Genomic DNA, 14,875 nt, shown 5'->3' on the forward strand with positions numbered 1-14,875 from the left:
AGCTACAAAACTGGAAGCATGAATATTTTTCGTGGACTTCAGTCACATTTAATAAACATTTCTGCAAGCTTATAAAATAATCACATTTTTTTTCCCCAACAAAATGAAAGTTAAGTAAAAAGTTTTAAAACTATATGACAAACTTGTACAAAAAAAAAATCACACATTTTGTATTACAGTGAAAAGATCAAATTCCACAGGACTGACTTTGGAGTGTATGTTTTTCACAATGTGCCCACTGGAAAACAGACAAAGGTAAGTACACTTCAACTTGTTCCTCATGGGTGCTCCCACTGAATGCTTTCAGTTCCAAAAAATAAAACTCGCAGTCATCATGTAGATTTCACAGTGTCCATGAGTACAGTTCATCATGACCCTGAGTTCGTTTACAGTCCAGCACATTGTGAGGAATGCTGTGTCTCCTGTGAAGCCTGCAACAGTGTTTAAAAAAGTGTATCAGCCATCGCAACCAATCGTCCTTGAACTAGTTCCTCACACTCACACCGTCACCTTTCTGGCCAACTCCAGCAGCGCTGCAGCCTCAGCCTGACCCAACTGCTGCACCATCTTGTACAGCACACCGTCTTTGTTTTGCAGGAGGTTGAAGGGTCGGTCTGACTCTACGATGGAGCCATTATCCAGCACCTGGAAGCAGAGCGAAGAACAGCGTCATTAGTTCACAGCGAAGAGGTGAAGAATCACTGGAGAGCCAAAGTATCATCAGCTACAGCAGAATGACAACTCATAGTTTACCCAGAAGGTAAACTGAACAGGTTTTGGCTTGAAAATACAAAAATACAACATTGCATGCTTCTACGATCTGCATTCAACTGTAGATATAATCAGACTTTAGATTCTCCTGGGCACCGTTGAGGTGACTCACAAGGATGCGGTCGCTGTCGATGATGGTGTTGAGGCGATGAGCGATGGTGAGCACAGTGCACTCTCTGAATTTGTCCCGAATGGTTTTCTGGATCAGCTCATCCGTCCTGCAACAACACAGATATTTTGAGAGATTATTTCTAATCACGGTGTACGAGAAATGTGTCATGGTGCTGTGTGTGTGTGTGTGTGTGTGTGTGTGTGTGTGTGTGTGTGTGTGTGTGTGTGTGTGTGTGTGTGTGTGTGTGTGTGTGTGTGTGTGTGTGTGTGTGTGTGTGTTGTACCTGGGGTCCACATTAGCCGTGGCCTCATCAATAATGAGGATGCGGTTCTTCCTCAGTATGGCTCTGGCCAAACACACCAGCTGCCTCTGACCGACACTGAAGTTGGAGCCCGACTCGGCCAGAACCGTCTCCAGCTTGGCGGGCAGCTCCTCCACCACAGACTTCATCTGCACCTGTAGGAGGTGGATGTGGAGGTTCAGGGAGGGTGAATGGTCCCCGTCAGGACAGGATGTCATGAGACGCTCACCTCTTCCAGGGCTTTCCACAGGTTCTCGTCAGTGTGCTGGTTGAAAGGGTCCAGGTTCTTCCTCACCGTGTCAGTAAACAGCACCGGATCCTGAGCAACAAAGTGTAAGAAGTAAAACATGTGTGCAGTCTTCCAGCAGAGAGATGATTTGATTCTTCATCATGTGAAACCCTGCCACCTCCTGCAGCAACTAGACAGGAGTGACGACTTCAGTTGGTATGACTGTGACACTGCCTGTAGATCTTATTGTATTTCTTCTAGTAATCACTGTGACAATCCAAGAGGTCACAGAGCTGAACGCTGCTGCCTTCTCCAGGTCTCCCTTGAAACCAGATTTTTATTAGTGATTCCCAGCAAGGCTCCGTAAATGTTCATTGCTTTTAAAGCTTCAGTTCAAAACTACCTGGACACCAGAGGGCTTATGTTACCTGAGGAATGATGGACATCTTTTGGCGCAGGTCATGGAGGCCGATGTCAGAGATCACGACGCCGTCGATGATGATCTTCCCCCGAGGCTCGGCCAGGCGGAACAAAGCCGAGACCAGGGAGCTTTTCCCTGCACCCGTCCTGCCGACAATCCCCACCTGAGACAGCAGAGGAGTCAGTCGGCGACTGGCCCTCACACGGCAGGTGAGCTGAGAAGTTTTAACACGCAGACGGAGACGAGTCACCTTCTCCTTGGGTTGAAAGCTGGTGCTGATGCACTTGAGGACCGACGGGCCGTCGCTGCTGTAGGAGAAGTTCAACTGGTTAAAGATGATGCTTCCTCGACTCGGCCAGTCGGGGGGAGGACGGTGCTCGGTCTCCCAGGGGGCTTCACTCTTAAGCTCCGTGTACTCCACCACCCTCTCCACAGACGTCATCTGGACATAAACAACAGCTGCTTTTTAAACCTGCTTCTAAACTCAGTCAGTACCCAGAAGTCCATTTGGTGTTTTGACACAACCAGGTGAGAGTGAGTGAGAGGATGATGTGCCACTTGTTCATTGTTAAAACTGCACTTCATGAAGCTCTCCTCACCATGTTCTCCACCTCGGCGCTTTGTCTCACGGTCCACTGGAAGTTTCCCACCAGCGTCACAGCGTAGGTCAGCACCAGGCCCACCTCTCCAGCCTCCAGGCCTGAGAAGCAGCGGAAACTCACTGAGGTTATCTCATCAAGGTGAGCCAGTGTAAAAGGCAACGATGGCCAGAGAGTGGATAAAAAGAGCCAGCAGAGACATTCATGAAGGACATAAAGCCTAAAGAAGAACCTAAGATTCATCTTGTTCCTTTAAGTTTCAATAAGTGGTTTAAAAGACGACATGCCATCGATTACAAAGCCCAGATATTCATAGGTTCAAACCAAGCGGAGGGAGCAGTTAATGAGCTGTTTCCTAAATGCGGAGTTATGGCCAGAGAATAATTCATCTTTGAGTAGATCCAGGCGGAGGAGGCAGCCCTAACAAGCTTCATCGCATAAGACAGTTTTCAGTCCTAAAAGCAGAGAGCGTGCTGGCTGTGCCAACTGAAACAAACACATGTGGCCAATGTCGAAATCTGCCACAACACCCAGAAAGTGACACCAGATGAAGGTGCAATCTCAACTTCTCACCGTTTCTGAGCAGGATGCAGCCGAACGATGTGAGGGTGATGAAAATGGCGCAGATGCTGTCGAGGCGAAGTGCAAACCAGCGCGAGGTCATGAGATACAGAAACCACGCCTCTGAAAACAAACAACACAGGAAAAGACATCTTAGGATGGCTGCACTGCTCCCCTGTCGAAGAGGGACGGTGAAGACGTCGGCTGTGGTGGAGGAGAGGAACCTGAGTGAAGGTCTTGATGCGCGTCGAAGGCTCTTTTCAGGCGGTCCTGAGCTCTGAAGGCTCGGATGGTCCACAGGCCCTGCAGCGACGACGACAGGTGGGAGAAGACTGGACTCCGAGCTGCACAACAAACACAAATCAATGATCACAAACTCATTTCAATGGAGGGAAGGTCGGCTCCCGTCAGACTCAGTTTGAACTCAAAGGTCACCTGAACCTACTTGTTGACTCAAGACGTTTGACGTCTCGCGACGTCCGGAGGTAGAAGCGTCTCATATACAAAAAGAATAACAGCAGAGGAACGACGGGAACGAGTATGAGCGGGATGACTGTGGCCGCCACAGCAACGACGCCCACATTCTGCAAAAATAACTGGAAAAAAAAACACAACAAAGAAGTGAGGCTATAGATCACCATCAGGGGAAAGTCTGTTGGTATCTGCTCGCTCCTCACTTGATAGAAATCCATGAATGTGATGGGAAGCATAGAGTCCATCTGGCTGATGTCTTTGGAGAATCTGTTGAGAATTCTCCCTGAAACACACGAAAGAGGCAGATTTTACATCTCAGCCCCATGGTGGGATAGCGGTTCACATTCTCATCTCACAGCAAGAATATTCCTGATTGGATTCTGGGACTGACTTTATTAAATCAGACTTTATTTCAGGTGTTCAGTTATTCACTGGTGGTCTGTCCAGGGTGTGTCCTGCCCAGCATGGGAGGAGGTGCAGGCGTACAGACAAACACGTGACGGTCATTCTGAGCTCACCTACGGGGTTGACGTCAAAGAAGAGGACAGGCGTGCGCAGCACAGCGCTGAACATGCTGTTGTGGAGAGTCTGAGCTGCTCTCACCAGCACGTGAAAAATCACTAAACTCCTGGTGTAGCTGAACACCACAGCAGCCGCCGTCAAACCTGCAGACGACAACAACAACAAATCCTGGTTACACATAGGAATTTGTTGCATCATAACCGACAACAGTTGGAGGCGTACCCGAGTAGACGCAGAGGTAAAATTTCAGGTTGTGCTCCTGATCTGAGTGAGAAACGTTGACCTCATTTCCGATGCCCACGTCAGTGGATGTGCTGTTCGAATACTCCTCTTTTGCCCTGTCACAAAACGAAAGAAACACCAAAACAGTCAGCTGAATTACAAACCAAGCCACGTTTTTTATTAAAGCAAAAAGACAGAATCAGTGCTCACCAGTACACCAACCACCAGTCCTGCAAGACATATGCAACCTGGGGAAACAAAGCAAAGTCCTCACTGTTTGTAGTCGTGTTGTTTCTACGTTGCAGAAGCACAAATGCTCCTCCCTAAATTCAAAAGTTACGCTGCCAAGAATCATAAATGGTATATAAACAACACTGCCTGGGCGTTGTAGAAACTGTGCCACTCATGTACTTTGTGTTGAGGTATGTACTGAAGACAGTTCAAGGAAGCTAGAAAACACATTGACATGCAGCTTCGTTGAGTTGAGAGGTGAATAATTTAAAGGGTGATTTTCTCAGTGTCTTAAACTATTCTACTGTTGTAGCTCTATCCAGTGTCACGTTCATGCTTTGAAGCAAGAGCATAGACAAATGACACTAAAGCATATCAATAGTTTGCAGTAAAACTTTCTCGCATTCAAACTTTTTTTTAAAGAAACATTTCAGTTTTGCCAGTTTTGAATGGTGCCATTCATGCTGTGCTTCTAAATCGCCATAATGGGACATTGAAGAAAACAGACCATGAGAATGTAATGGAAGTTCACATAATGAGGATACTGAAGATGCACGAGCGGCAACGCACCTCTGCTACGAGACTGAGCAGGACGATCAGGATCAAAACCACAAAGTGGCAACCCGCAGTGAAATACTTGAGATAAATGTGGCTGTTGACGTTCCCTTCAGCTCGAGCCTCTTCTGCAATGGTCTGCATCGTTTCAACCTGCAAAGGAGAAAATGACACAACCGCAGCTTCACACTTCAATCGAGAGGCGCCTGATGGCAAGTGTGAGTTGAGATTACAGGGATTTAACTCGCTCAGTGTAGTGAGAGTGAAATGGTTAACATGACACAAAATCCTGATCAGGAAATCTACCTACATGTGGCTTGTCAGTGCCGTTGCAGTCGGGCGGCAGGAGGCTGCTGCGAGAACAGTGTGAGCCGTGGGAACGGGTCGCCCGGCTCAGCACCGACACTTTGTCTGAGTCGGCTGAGCGCGACCACTTATCCTGCTCCTCCTCGTTCCTCAGGAGCGTCACCACGTCCAGGTCCAAGCTCTGCAGCTCGGCGTAGCTTCCCTGAGCCATGATGTGACCCTGCAGGCAGGAAGTAGTTTAGGAGGTTACTGAATGTAAAAAGGTCAGCAGGTCAAGCTCTTTATGATGTTTCATGGTGGAATCGGTTATTTCTGGCATTTATCAGAATCCAGTTTAGTTCCCAAACTGTATTTCAGCTATTTCTTTACAGTCATGTTTTATTTATTATATTTCATAGTTTCTCTTACATGTTTCAAATTAGAATATGGTGTGTGCTTTACAAAACAACATATATAAACAAAACAAGCTTGGTGCCACTTGATGCTGCAGAGGCCAAAAGGAGGTCTTGCAGAAGCTTTTCCCTCGATGGATCATAAAGAACAATTCGAACCAGGCTGCAGCTCATGACAGAAACTGGACAATTTGAATAATTGTTCCTCTTTAAGTTTCATTATAACAAGATGTTTTCTTCTAAAAAAAAAAGTAGCACAAACCTCCTTGAGGACCAGGATCTGGTCGGCTGCTCTCAGGTGCTGCAGCTGGTGTGTGACTAGGATACGACACTTGTTCTTCAGCAGGCCACAGATACACCTGAACACACACACACACACAAGTTCCATAATGAAAAGTGTAAATGTAAGATGCCCCCCGACATAGTTCAGTATCTATATATATATATATATATATCCTTAAATTCCTACAGTAGCTCAAATTAAAAGTATTTTCATGCACATAATGACATGCACAGACGTGTCAAGCCACAAAATGCTTCAGTGTTCATCGTGCGACTGCAGTAAGAACGTAACACACTGGGACAATCGGAGCAGAAGAAGATGCCACTCACTGTTCGAACAGATGTTTACCCACTTCCGTATCCACTGCACTCAACGGGTCGTCCAGGAGGTAGATGTCAGCCTCCTGATACACAGCTCTGAAAACACACACCGATTAGTGCAAGGTGCCACTGTGTGACTAGAACAACGAGCAGCCAGAGACGTTAACGCCTGCCCAGGCTCATGTGCAACAGGAAATTATAAAAGGACTGGGGCTAATTGTGTGAATATTTACCTGAAGTATTCCTCAGATATCGTGCAAAAGAGAAGAGCGTGAGACAAGCCAGCAAATGTGCATGATGTAAAGCAAATGGTTCAGGCAGGAAACCAGAAAGTCAGTGTGTGAAATGGACACATGTCACAGAAGAATGTAGATTTATATATGAAGCACATCTGCAGAGCTCCGAGGAAGAGCAACCCGGCGTGCAGCCACTTGCTGTCTCAGGCTGACAGACGCATGTAAACATGAGAGGTACTGACGGTTCTGCACCTTGTCTTTCAGCGGGACCGTCCTCTTACCTCGCCAGGTTGATGCGAGCTTTCTGTCCCCCGCTGAGGGTGGCTCCTCGGTCACCGATCAGCGTCAGATCTCCATCCGGGAACAGCTCCAGATCCTGCACACAACGGCCACACAACATGTCACCCAGCGTCCGATCCCAGTCCCAATACATGTTATATGTGAACTCTGGAGTCCAGGGGTCGGCAACCTGCTCCCCAAACTCCAAATACAATGAGTCTGGAGTGGAAAAAGGTATTTTAAGGCAAGGGAAATTTATTTACAGAGCGTCATTCACACACAAAAGTGCTCATTACATTTCTTTACTTCAGTAACTGCAACTAAAGCCTGATCGTTGAGCTTTATCAGTGTATGAATGATGAAATAAACTCCTGTAAAACTGGCAATTGAGCAGTCTTGTGTCTCACCCTCTTCAGAGCACAGGCATTGAGGACCTTCTCGTATCTCTTGCCGTTCAGCTCCCTCCCGAACAGGATGTTCCTGCGGATGGTTCCCGGGAAGACCCAGGGCTGCTGGGAGGCGAAGGTCAGCTGACCGTTGACTTTCACTGATCCAGTGTCATGAGCCAGCTCTCCCAGGATGGCACTCAGCAGCGACGACTGTTGGAAACGTCACAGATGTATGAGGGGACCCAAAATTGAGACGAGCAGCACAGTTCTGACCTGAAAGCTGTAAATAATAACAAAATAATGCGAGTGTACCAACCTTTCCTGCCCCCACTGGGCCGATTACGATCAGAAGCTGGTGCGACTTTGCCGTGATCGAGATGTTCAGCAACGACGGTGCGTCCAACGTCTGACAGAACAATTATTATTGCCAAATATTTGACAGCCTGAGATTAAAATGATTAATTCTAATGTACATTCACTTTCCTGTGAAACGTCACTTGAGAATATTCACCTTATCCCAAAAGCAGGTGAGCTTCTCGATCTCAACGCCATTTTCCTCCTTCTCCTCCAGAGTCAGCCTCAAGTTTTTCTTTTCCACCTCGTCCAGGAGGAGGAAATCCTGCGGGGAGTTACAGCAGACAAGCGTTCACAATCTGAACCGCTGCTTTTTAAAAGTCGGGTTGAAGGATCTCATGAACACAATGTTTAATGTAAATGTAATGTAGACAAATTAAATTGACAAAAATGAAAAATGACGTTGTTGAAGTGTGAAGAACTACTGTGAGAAAGTGTGCAAACCATCAATAAACATCTCTCCTCGCCTCCAGTAAAACCTGAACCAAGAACCCAACTTCACCGTTCAACTTCTTCTCCACAATCCTGTGTGATGAGGTCACAGGCTGGAGCGGTCAGGTCAGAAACAACAACATACGTCACCTTGTCAAGAGCTAGCCACACCTGATTCTTAACATTCTTACAAGAAGGAAACTGCTGCTGCGTCCTTGAACTCATGGAGGAGTTTAACACATTAATCATTATTTGCTGACCCAATACTTTCCACTGGTGTCAACAGTTGAGCTAATTATACAGTACAGCGTGTAAAAACGCTGAACTTGTTCGACCTCTTATGTAAATGTGCAGTTGATTTCAAAATAAAAGTTTCAGCTGGCGAGATTAGATACAAAATAAAATAGCCAGTCCTATAATTGCTGGCAGAAGCTAAAACACGGAGCCTGGATGAACATCTAATCCCAAACGCGGTTCCAAGTCAGTGCACTGATATAAGTGTGAGTCAGTGCCAGCAGCAGGATCGTTACCGGAGGACCCAATCAATCATTGCAACACTTGCTGTGTAAAGAGTTTTGATGTGGATTAAGTAAAGTGTAACTGAACTCACGAGGGGGTCGAACAATGTCCGTGTTCTTTTGAAACACCTCAACGGTCATTGTTGGTGTGCAGAATCCATTTCCAGGAGTCAAATCAGACTGTGTGTTGACTTAAACTACTTGGCATCGATTCAATCGCCTGCTGTTCAGGAGGGAATCAGTGTAATCACGCATCTGTGTGCTAGAATAACGTTCTCAGGAAGTCCTTTATAGAACCTATTGAGATAACTTCAGGACGTTTCATACTGGAGATTTTGAGCTTCACCAGCGTGATTCACCTGAATCCTGCAGACGCTCACGAAGGTCTCCGACAGCTTTTCGACAGCCAGGGGGAAAAACAAGGTGACGGTGAGCTTGATGGTCCCGTACAGCGACACCGTGACGAACACGCTGCTGGCGGTGATGGCGTTGCCCAGCAGAGCGTAGACGGTGAAGGTGACAAACACGATGATCTTGCTGCTGGCGAAGAAGGAGGCCATGTTGAGCCCTCGCAGGTAGGAGCTCTTCATGATCTGGCAGATCTCCTTCCTGCCAAGACGAAAGCAAACCTGATCACACGGAGGATTTCAAATCCAGATCAGAAAATGATGAACAAGCCCCTGTGTTCAACGAAGAAAACACAATCCCATTTTAGCAGATATTTTTTTCAACACTTTGTTTGGACAATGTAAGCACTTTGCTGAAATCTTTTGGCAGGAAGTCACTTCCCGTGTGCAGAACACAAAGGCTCCCGGCCTCACTGTGCAGAGGAGAAGCAGACACAGCACTTTGTTCCTAAATGTCAAAAGTAATCAGATAAATCCTGAAAGCAATCATGTGTAAAGAGTTTTGATAACTCCAGACAGATGGAGGAAAATTGGTGTACGAACCCAGGAGCACCAAACGCAGTACAATATTCATAAATACAAACAGGATTAAAGCTTGAACAACAATTAAAGCTGTAAAAATCTGAATTTTCAGGATCTAACATGTGTCACACTGAGATTCAGAAACAAGAAAAAAAAAAGTCTGAATTCTATTGAAATGTGTTTGTTTTTTTAAATAAACGTGTGGTGCTTCAGTATGAATGGATGTTACCGTTTTACACTTTAACACTGAAACGTCAGGAGGCTAAATTACAGATTTGTTCTCCAAATGTTGAGACGAAACATAAAATGTTTTTAGAAAAAAAAAAAAAACTTGGAAAAATGTGTCAAAATACATTAATAGAGTACAAAAACTCCCTCACCTCTAAAGAATTCTGGCGTCGATCAGTGAGGAGAAGTCAAAATCTGTCCTGAGGCCAAGTTTGGAGATGACAGCGTGACTGAGCAGCTTTTAATTAGCTCACAACTCAAACACTAAGTCAATAATGGAGAAAGATTTGTACAACTGAATGAGTAATTGGTCCTCCGTGACGCCACTAGATAGATAAGACAGTGTTTTCTGGTTTTAGAAGGAGGCGCCGCAGCATTAAGTGGCCTAATTGTACCTTAAATATGACAGTTATTAAAGGTATTCAGCATTTTTCAAACACGCAAAAACAGAAAAATGTGAGGAGGAAAGAATTTGACACATGCACTAGGCTGCACCATGGACAAGGACATGAACATTATATAATGGAAGAGAAGCGTTAAAGACGGGCTGAGAGCCTGCAGGCTGCGCCGACCATGTGCTCCTGTTGAGTGTGTTGGCTTCAGTCATGTGAAATTGAACAATCCTATCTGTGCTTTCATGGGTTCAAACTCTGGATTTCGGTGGATTTATAATAATCCTCCTCGGCGTTTATTTGGATAAAGTTGACATGGATGTGAACAAATAAGCTTCACTGGTTTGGTTTTGACATTTCTGCTTCACGGACGACTCGTCTGCAGTCAGTGGTAAACTGAGGGCGACGTGTATTTCACATTCATGATTTCCAAGAATCTTCCTTGAACAGGTTAAAAGGTAATTGAGAACAGCCGGCGTTAATATGTGACTGAAATGAGCACACAGCCGCCTCTTGTTCTGACACACAGTTCACACAGTGGTGGCCAGAGTGGCGATGACAAGTGACTGAAAACAATTTTTTTTGGTCATATCTCTACAGATAGAAAAGCCAATCATGGGGCTAATTTCCTTTACGTACAGTGGCATTTTGCAAGCCTGCAAAATTCTCCTATTTTTGTAATTATATTGAGGTTATAATGGTACAATAGCGAGCAGTGTTTCTGTGTTTAACTCCACATGTATATATATGTTAGTCACCGTTCAGCCTTGTATATATTAATGCTCCTTTTCTTTCTTACTTCTGTGACATTTTATCATCCGCTTCTATTCACGGTATGTATTCTGCGTGGATGATGTAAAAGAATTCCCTCCGGTCACCATTCAGACATGTTGACACTGGAAACTGGTTTCCCAGCGCTGGAGAGGAACAGACAGCGTGTATGTCTATATGGATATTTGCATAGGGATCAGTGACTACAGGGAATCCAGCTCGTCTTTTCACCGGGTAGAATTACGTCTTGTCACGTCGTGGAAGTTTTGAAGTCATCAAACCCTTGTTTTACTCGTTGCCGTGTCGTCAACTTTTGGTGTTGTTTCACTCCTCCACCTCTGCATCTCGTTGCATCACCACCCAAGGGCAAAAGCAGTGGGTTATTAAGAAACTGAGCTCTGACAAGATGATGTGTCAGACATAAAGATCAACTAACAAATTAATTCCAATGTTATACGAGCAACACTCCCAAAACAAACCTCAAAAGTGACATTTTAATCCTCACAGGGGTGTAAACTCTCACGACAGCTAATCCATAAGCATTAGGAGTGGTAAAGAACTGCCTGTCAAGACAACCATTGTTTGGAAGATTCTTTCTTTGACAAAGACATTAAAATCCTCTTTAATGGAGGGTTTACCTATTTAACACAGCGGTCTGCAACATAAACCTGAATTAAGTGTAAATAAATAAGATTTTACTTACATTTACATGACATTTAACTTTACGAGCTGTGGTGTCTTCACTATAAAAGGTTCAACGTGACTTTTATGGCCCCTCTAGGAGAAAAGTGTGTTGCAACACAAATCATAAACACTTATTTGATGGCCTATTTTTATAAAATCTCACGTTTCAGCCTATTTTAAGTGTGGTTGAGTGTTACGTCTTTGCATTATTCCAGAAACCTGACGTTCACAGAGTTCGGGTTCTTTTCGTCGACTCGACGAAACGCCGCCGCGGCCGGATGCTCACCTCCTGACCTCAGTGACCAGAGCGGCGAACGGGATCTCCCAGGCGTACATCTTGATTATCCTGATGCCAGAGACCACCTCGTTCATGATTCGGATTCGACTGTCTGCCAGGGCGGCTGTCTTGCTCCTGTGGAAACCAAAACACGATATGGTGCGTTGGGTGAGAAAAAGCTTCCAAAATGTGGAAACTGCCGAAGAGTTAATCAGAAATCCTGCGTCGTATCAAACTGGATCTCTTCCACCTTCTTCATTCAAATGAACCGTTTACCTGAAGATGCCGAAGAGTTTTCCAAACCAAGTTTGCACGGGCAGCATGAGCACGATGACCGCCACGCCGGCCAGACACGAGGGTCCGATCTCGAACCAGAGGAGGACGATGATGACGATGGCCTGCAGAGGTCCCACCCACAGGTAGTGCAGGTTCAGTGGGATCTGTGGCACAGAGACGCTCAGCGGTACAGGAGCTCTACGGTTCGGATTACATTACATTACATGGTGCCGTGTGTGTGCAGGCTCACCTCATCGAAGCGGCTGATGTCGTTGGAGAGCAGGTTCACTATCTGCCCAGTGGTGGTTCGTCCCATCGCCTCACTGCTGAGACCGAGAGCCTGGACGGAGAGTTTCACCTCGTCTGCTCAGCATGAGCCACCACAGAGTTCACACAAATCTGCGGCGCCTGTACCCACCTTCCTGTAGATGACGTGGCACATGGCCACTCGGATCTTCATGCCGATCCTCTGGAGGTGGTAGTAGTAGAGGTGCTGGAGGATGGTCAAACCGAAGGAGGAGAGCGACATGGCGGCAGCGTAACTGTACGCCAGGTAAAGACTCGTCTCATTGCCGGGGTCGTAGTTCTCAAAAAACAGGATGATCTTCCCCAGGAGGAGAGGCTGGATCACTTTAATCACCTCCTTCACGACAAAGACGAGGACCACAACTCTTACACACACCAGCTTCAGAAATAACTGCGGTAAACCCATCGGTCATTACTTACAATGAAAAAAACAAAGATCCCAGCCAGTGCAAACTTCTTTCCATAGCACCTGATGAGAACTCTGCCGAGTCTCGGCTTGTACAGTTCTTTAGTCGCTCTTCTGACTTCTCTGTCCCAATATCTGCGTCAAGAAAGGGAACAGAAACCTGTCAGTTGTAATGTCAGTCGTTCAGGTCCTGAAAAGGAACTTTACTGTCGTTGTTGTCTTACAGGGGCTTAACAATCAGTTATACCAGCACACATTCCACATTTGAACTTTAATGGAGCCTAAAGCTGAGACTGGTTGTGTTTGAAAGGCCTTGTCGTCTGGGTCACGGTGAGATGAGGACACACGTTAACGTGGACCCGCATAACTGGGTATCCACGGGGAAGTGGCATCACAAGTCTGGAGCGGGACGTTTGCGGTACCTCTGCAGCTCCTCCCCCAGCGTCTCCGAGCGATCCTCTGGAAGAACGATGTACATGTCGCTCTCCTCCAGCCGGCGCTTGTGACCGAGGTGCAGGAAGGGCGACAGCCAGCTGAAACGCACGACACATGACAATCACTGTGCGTGCACGTCGTTCAAAATGAAAAAAACATCAGTGTTTCAGAGTGAATGTGTCCTTCTGGCTCCAGTCGTTCTAATGAAGTAACCTGCCGGAAACAAAAGAGTCAACTGAAAGCTTGAACACCGCCCGATTGGTGAAGTGCTTCTATACACACTGGTCCTATATAATGAGTGGACTGGAGGTGGAAAATGAGTTTTCTGTTGGCAGATGAAGAGATCATCACCAAACAACCAACTGAAGACGCCCGGACCAAGCGAACCTCTGAACAAAGAGCAGAAGCGATAAATCAAGTTTTTAGTTCAAACCTATAGAAACCAGTTCCCAGTGAGTGAACCTAAAGAATGACTGTGAGAAAACCTCTGCAGGACGACAGTGTTTTATAGTTTTCCCCGGGAACTTAAGATCCTGACCTTTAACGAAGATAAACACTATAATCCGTTAATCAATCTTTATTGCAGACTCTTATATAATAAGATATAAAACATATAAAAACAGTGAAAACAGCAAATAGAGAACAATAAAATAGAATATTATGACCCATTTAAACATCGTCTCCAGTGCCTCCAAAGTGCAGATGTGTACCTGGCAGCACTTTCCTTTGGTCTGATTAAAACGTTTAGTGATTTCAGTGTTGGACAGTCCCAGCCTGTTCATGAATTTAAATCCAACATTTCTAACAGCAGCATTACCAGTGGACAAGTGATTTATTATCACAAACACCTGGCTGGCACACATAAAACTTTTTTTAAAAAGTTGTGTTTCAATTATGAAGAAAGTTAATCTTGTGGATTAAATTCGTAAAACCTGCAAAATTGACCAGCTGTTGGTGTTTTTATTCATCTTGGGAGTTTGAGTGAGAAGTTACATCAATTTGAAGAATAAGTTCTCATAATCAGCAGGATTTGATTTTAACTTTAGCAGATGAATCTGGAGAGACGCAGTGGATCGCTTCACTGATCAGCGGCTGTTTTCCCTGGTGGAGAACGTTCTGTTACAGCGCGTGAGTAACGTCTCGTTCCACTCATCCACCGCCACGTTACCACGTTACCGCGTTACTCACCACAGGAAGATCCTGGAGAAGAAGCCGGCGGAGGCCAGCGGGTTGTCCTCCCCGATTGTCTTGGTAACGTCCATGTCTGTGCGGGACCGTTCACGGCAAAGAGCTGGAGAGGGTCGGAACGCGTGCGGTGCGGTGCGGTGCGGAGCGATGCGGTGCGCTCTGCGCGTCTTCGTTTACCGCGCGGGCACTTCATGTACATCACGTAAAACGGAAGCGCGGCTGCCGCGCCTCGTTCAGTCCAAGAGGGATGGATTCTAAGATATGAATAATAGAGAGGTTGTGGGAGTTACAACCACTATAACTGACAGGCCACCGTTTGTACGCTATAACTGGACCTTTGTATGTATTTGCACTTCAATTGAATAAACTCTTGAATACAATTAGTACTTTGTAATACCAGCGTGTTTATTAGTCGTTTATTTGCTTATTCTATATTATACTACAGTAATATTAACCTGTTTTTATTTTAAATTCTT

At 45.7% G+C, this 14,875-nt stretch overlaps 1 protein-coding gene across 1 annotated transcript; it reads right to left on the minus strand.

The window, feature by feature from the left end:
- Positions 1-30: 30 nt before the first annotated feature.
- Positions 31-14,614, minus strand: LOC308127822 (ATP-binding cassette sub-family C member 4-like). Its single transcript, XM_080493166.1, has 31 exons — positions 14,400-14,614; positions 13,199-13,309; positions 12,791-12,911; positions 12,483-12,707; positions 12,315-12,404; positions 12,065-12,228; positions 11,798-11,923; positions 8,867-9,116; positions 7,715-7,822; positions 7,520-7,609; positions 7,222-7,413; positions 6,817-6,911; positions 6,309-6,395; positions 5,959-6,055; positions 5,309-5,524; positions 5,014-5,151; positions 4,423-4,460; positions 4,213-4,328; positions 3,987-4,133; positions 3,672-3,751; positions 3,440-3,590; positions 3,219-3,338; positions 3,007-3,117; positions 2,434-2,534; positions 2,085-2,276; positions 1,842-1,997; positions 1,414-1,503; positions 1,167-1,339; positions 884-989; positions 511-645; positions 31-431 (listed from the first exon to the last, which is right to left on the minus strand). Exons 1-31 carry the CDS (start codon positions 14,471-14,473, stop codon positions 387-389), a joined length of 3,945 nt encoding a protein of 1,314 aa, XP_080349292.1. The 5' UTR covers positions 14,474-14,614; the 3' UTR covers positions 31-386.
- Positions 14,615-14,875: the final 261 nt, after the last annotated feature.

This window comes from Lipophrys pholis (assembly GCF_963383615.2).
Source record: "Lipophrys pholis genome assembly, chromosome: 23".
Classification (NCBI taxonomy): Eukaryota; Metazoa; Chordata; class Actinopteri; order Blenniiformes; family Blenniidae; genus Lipophrys; species Lipophrys pholis.

Coding starts and splice junctions, on each gene's coding strand:
- LOC308127822 (XM_080493166.1), bottom strand. CDS start 14,473: ATGGACGTTACCAAGACAATCGGGGAGGACAACCCGCTGGCCTCCGCC. Junction 12,229..12,314: donor ACATCAGCCGCTTCGATGAG/GTGAGCCTGCAC, acceptor TCTGTGCCACAG/ATCCCACTGAACCTGCACTA. Junction 9,117..11,797: donor CTGGTCACTGAGGTCAGGAG/GTGAGCATCCGG, acceptor TCGTCTTGGCAG/GAAGGAGATCTGCCAGATCA.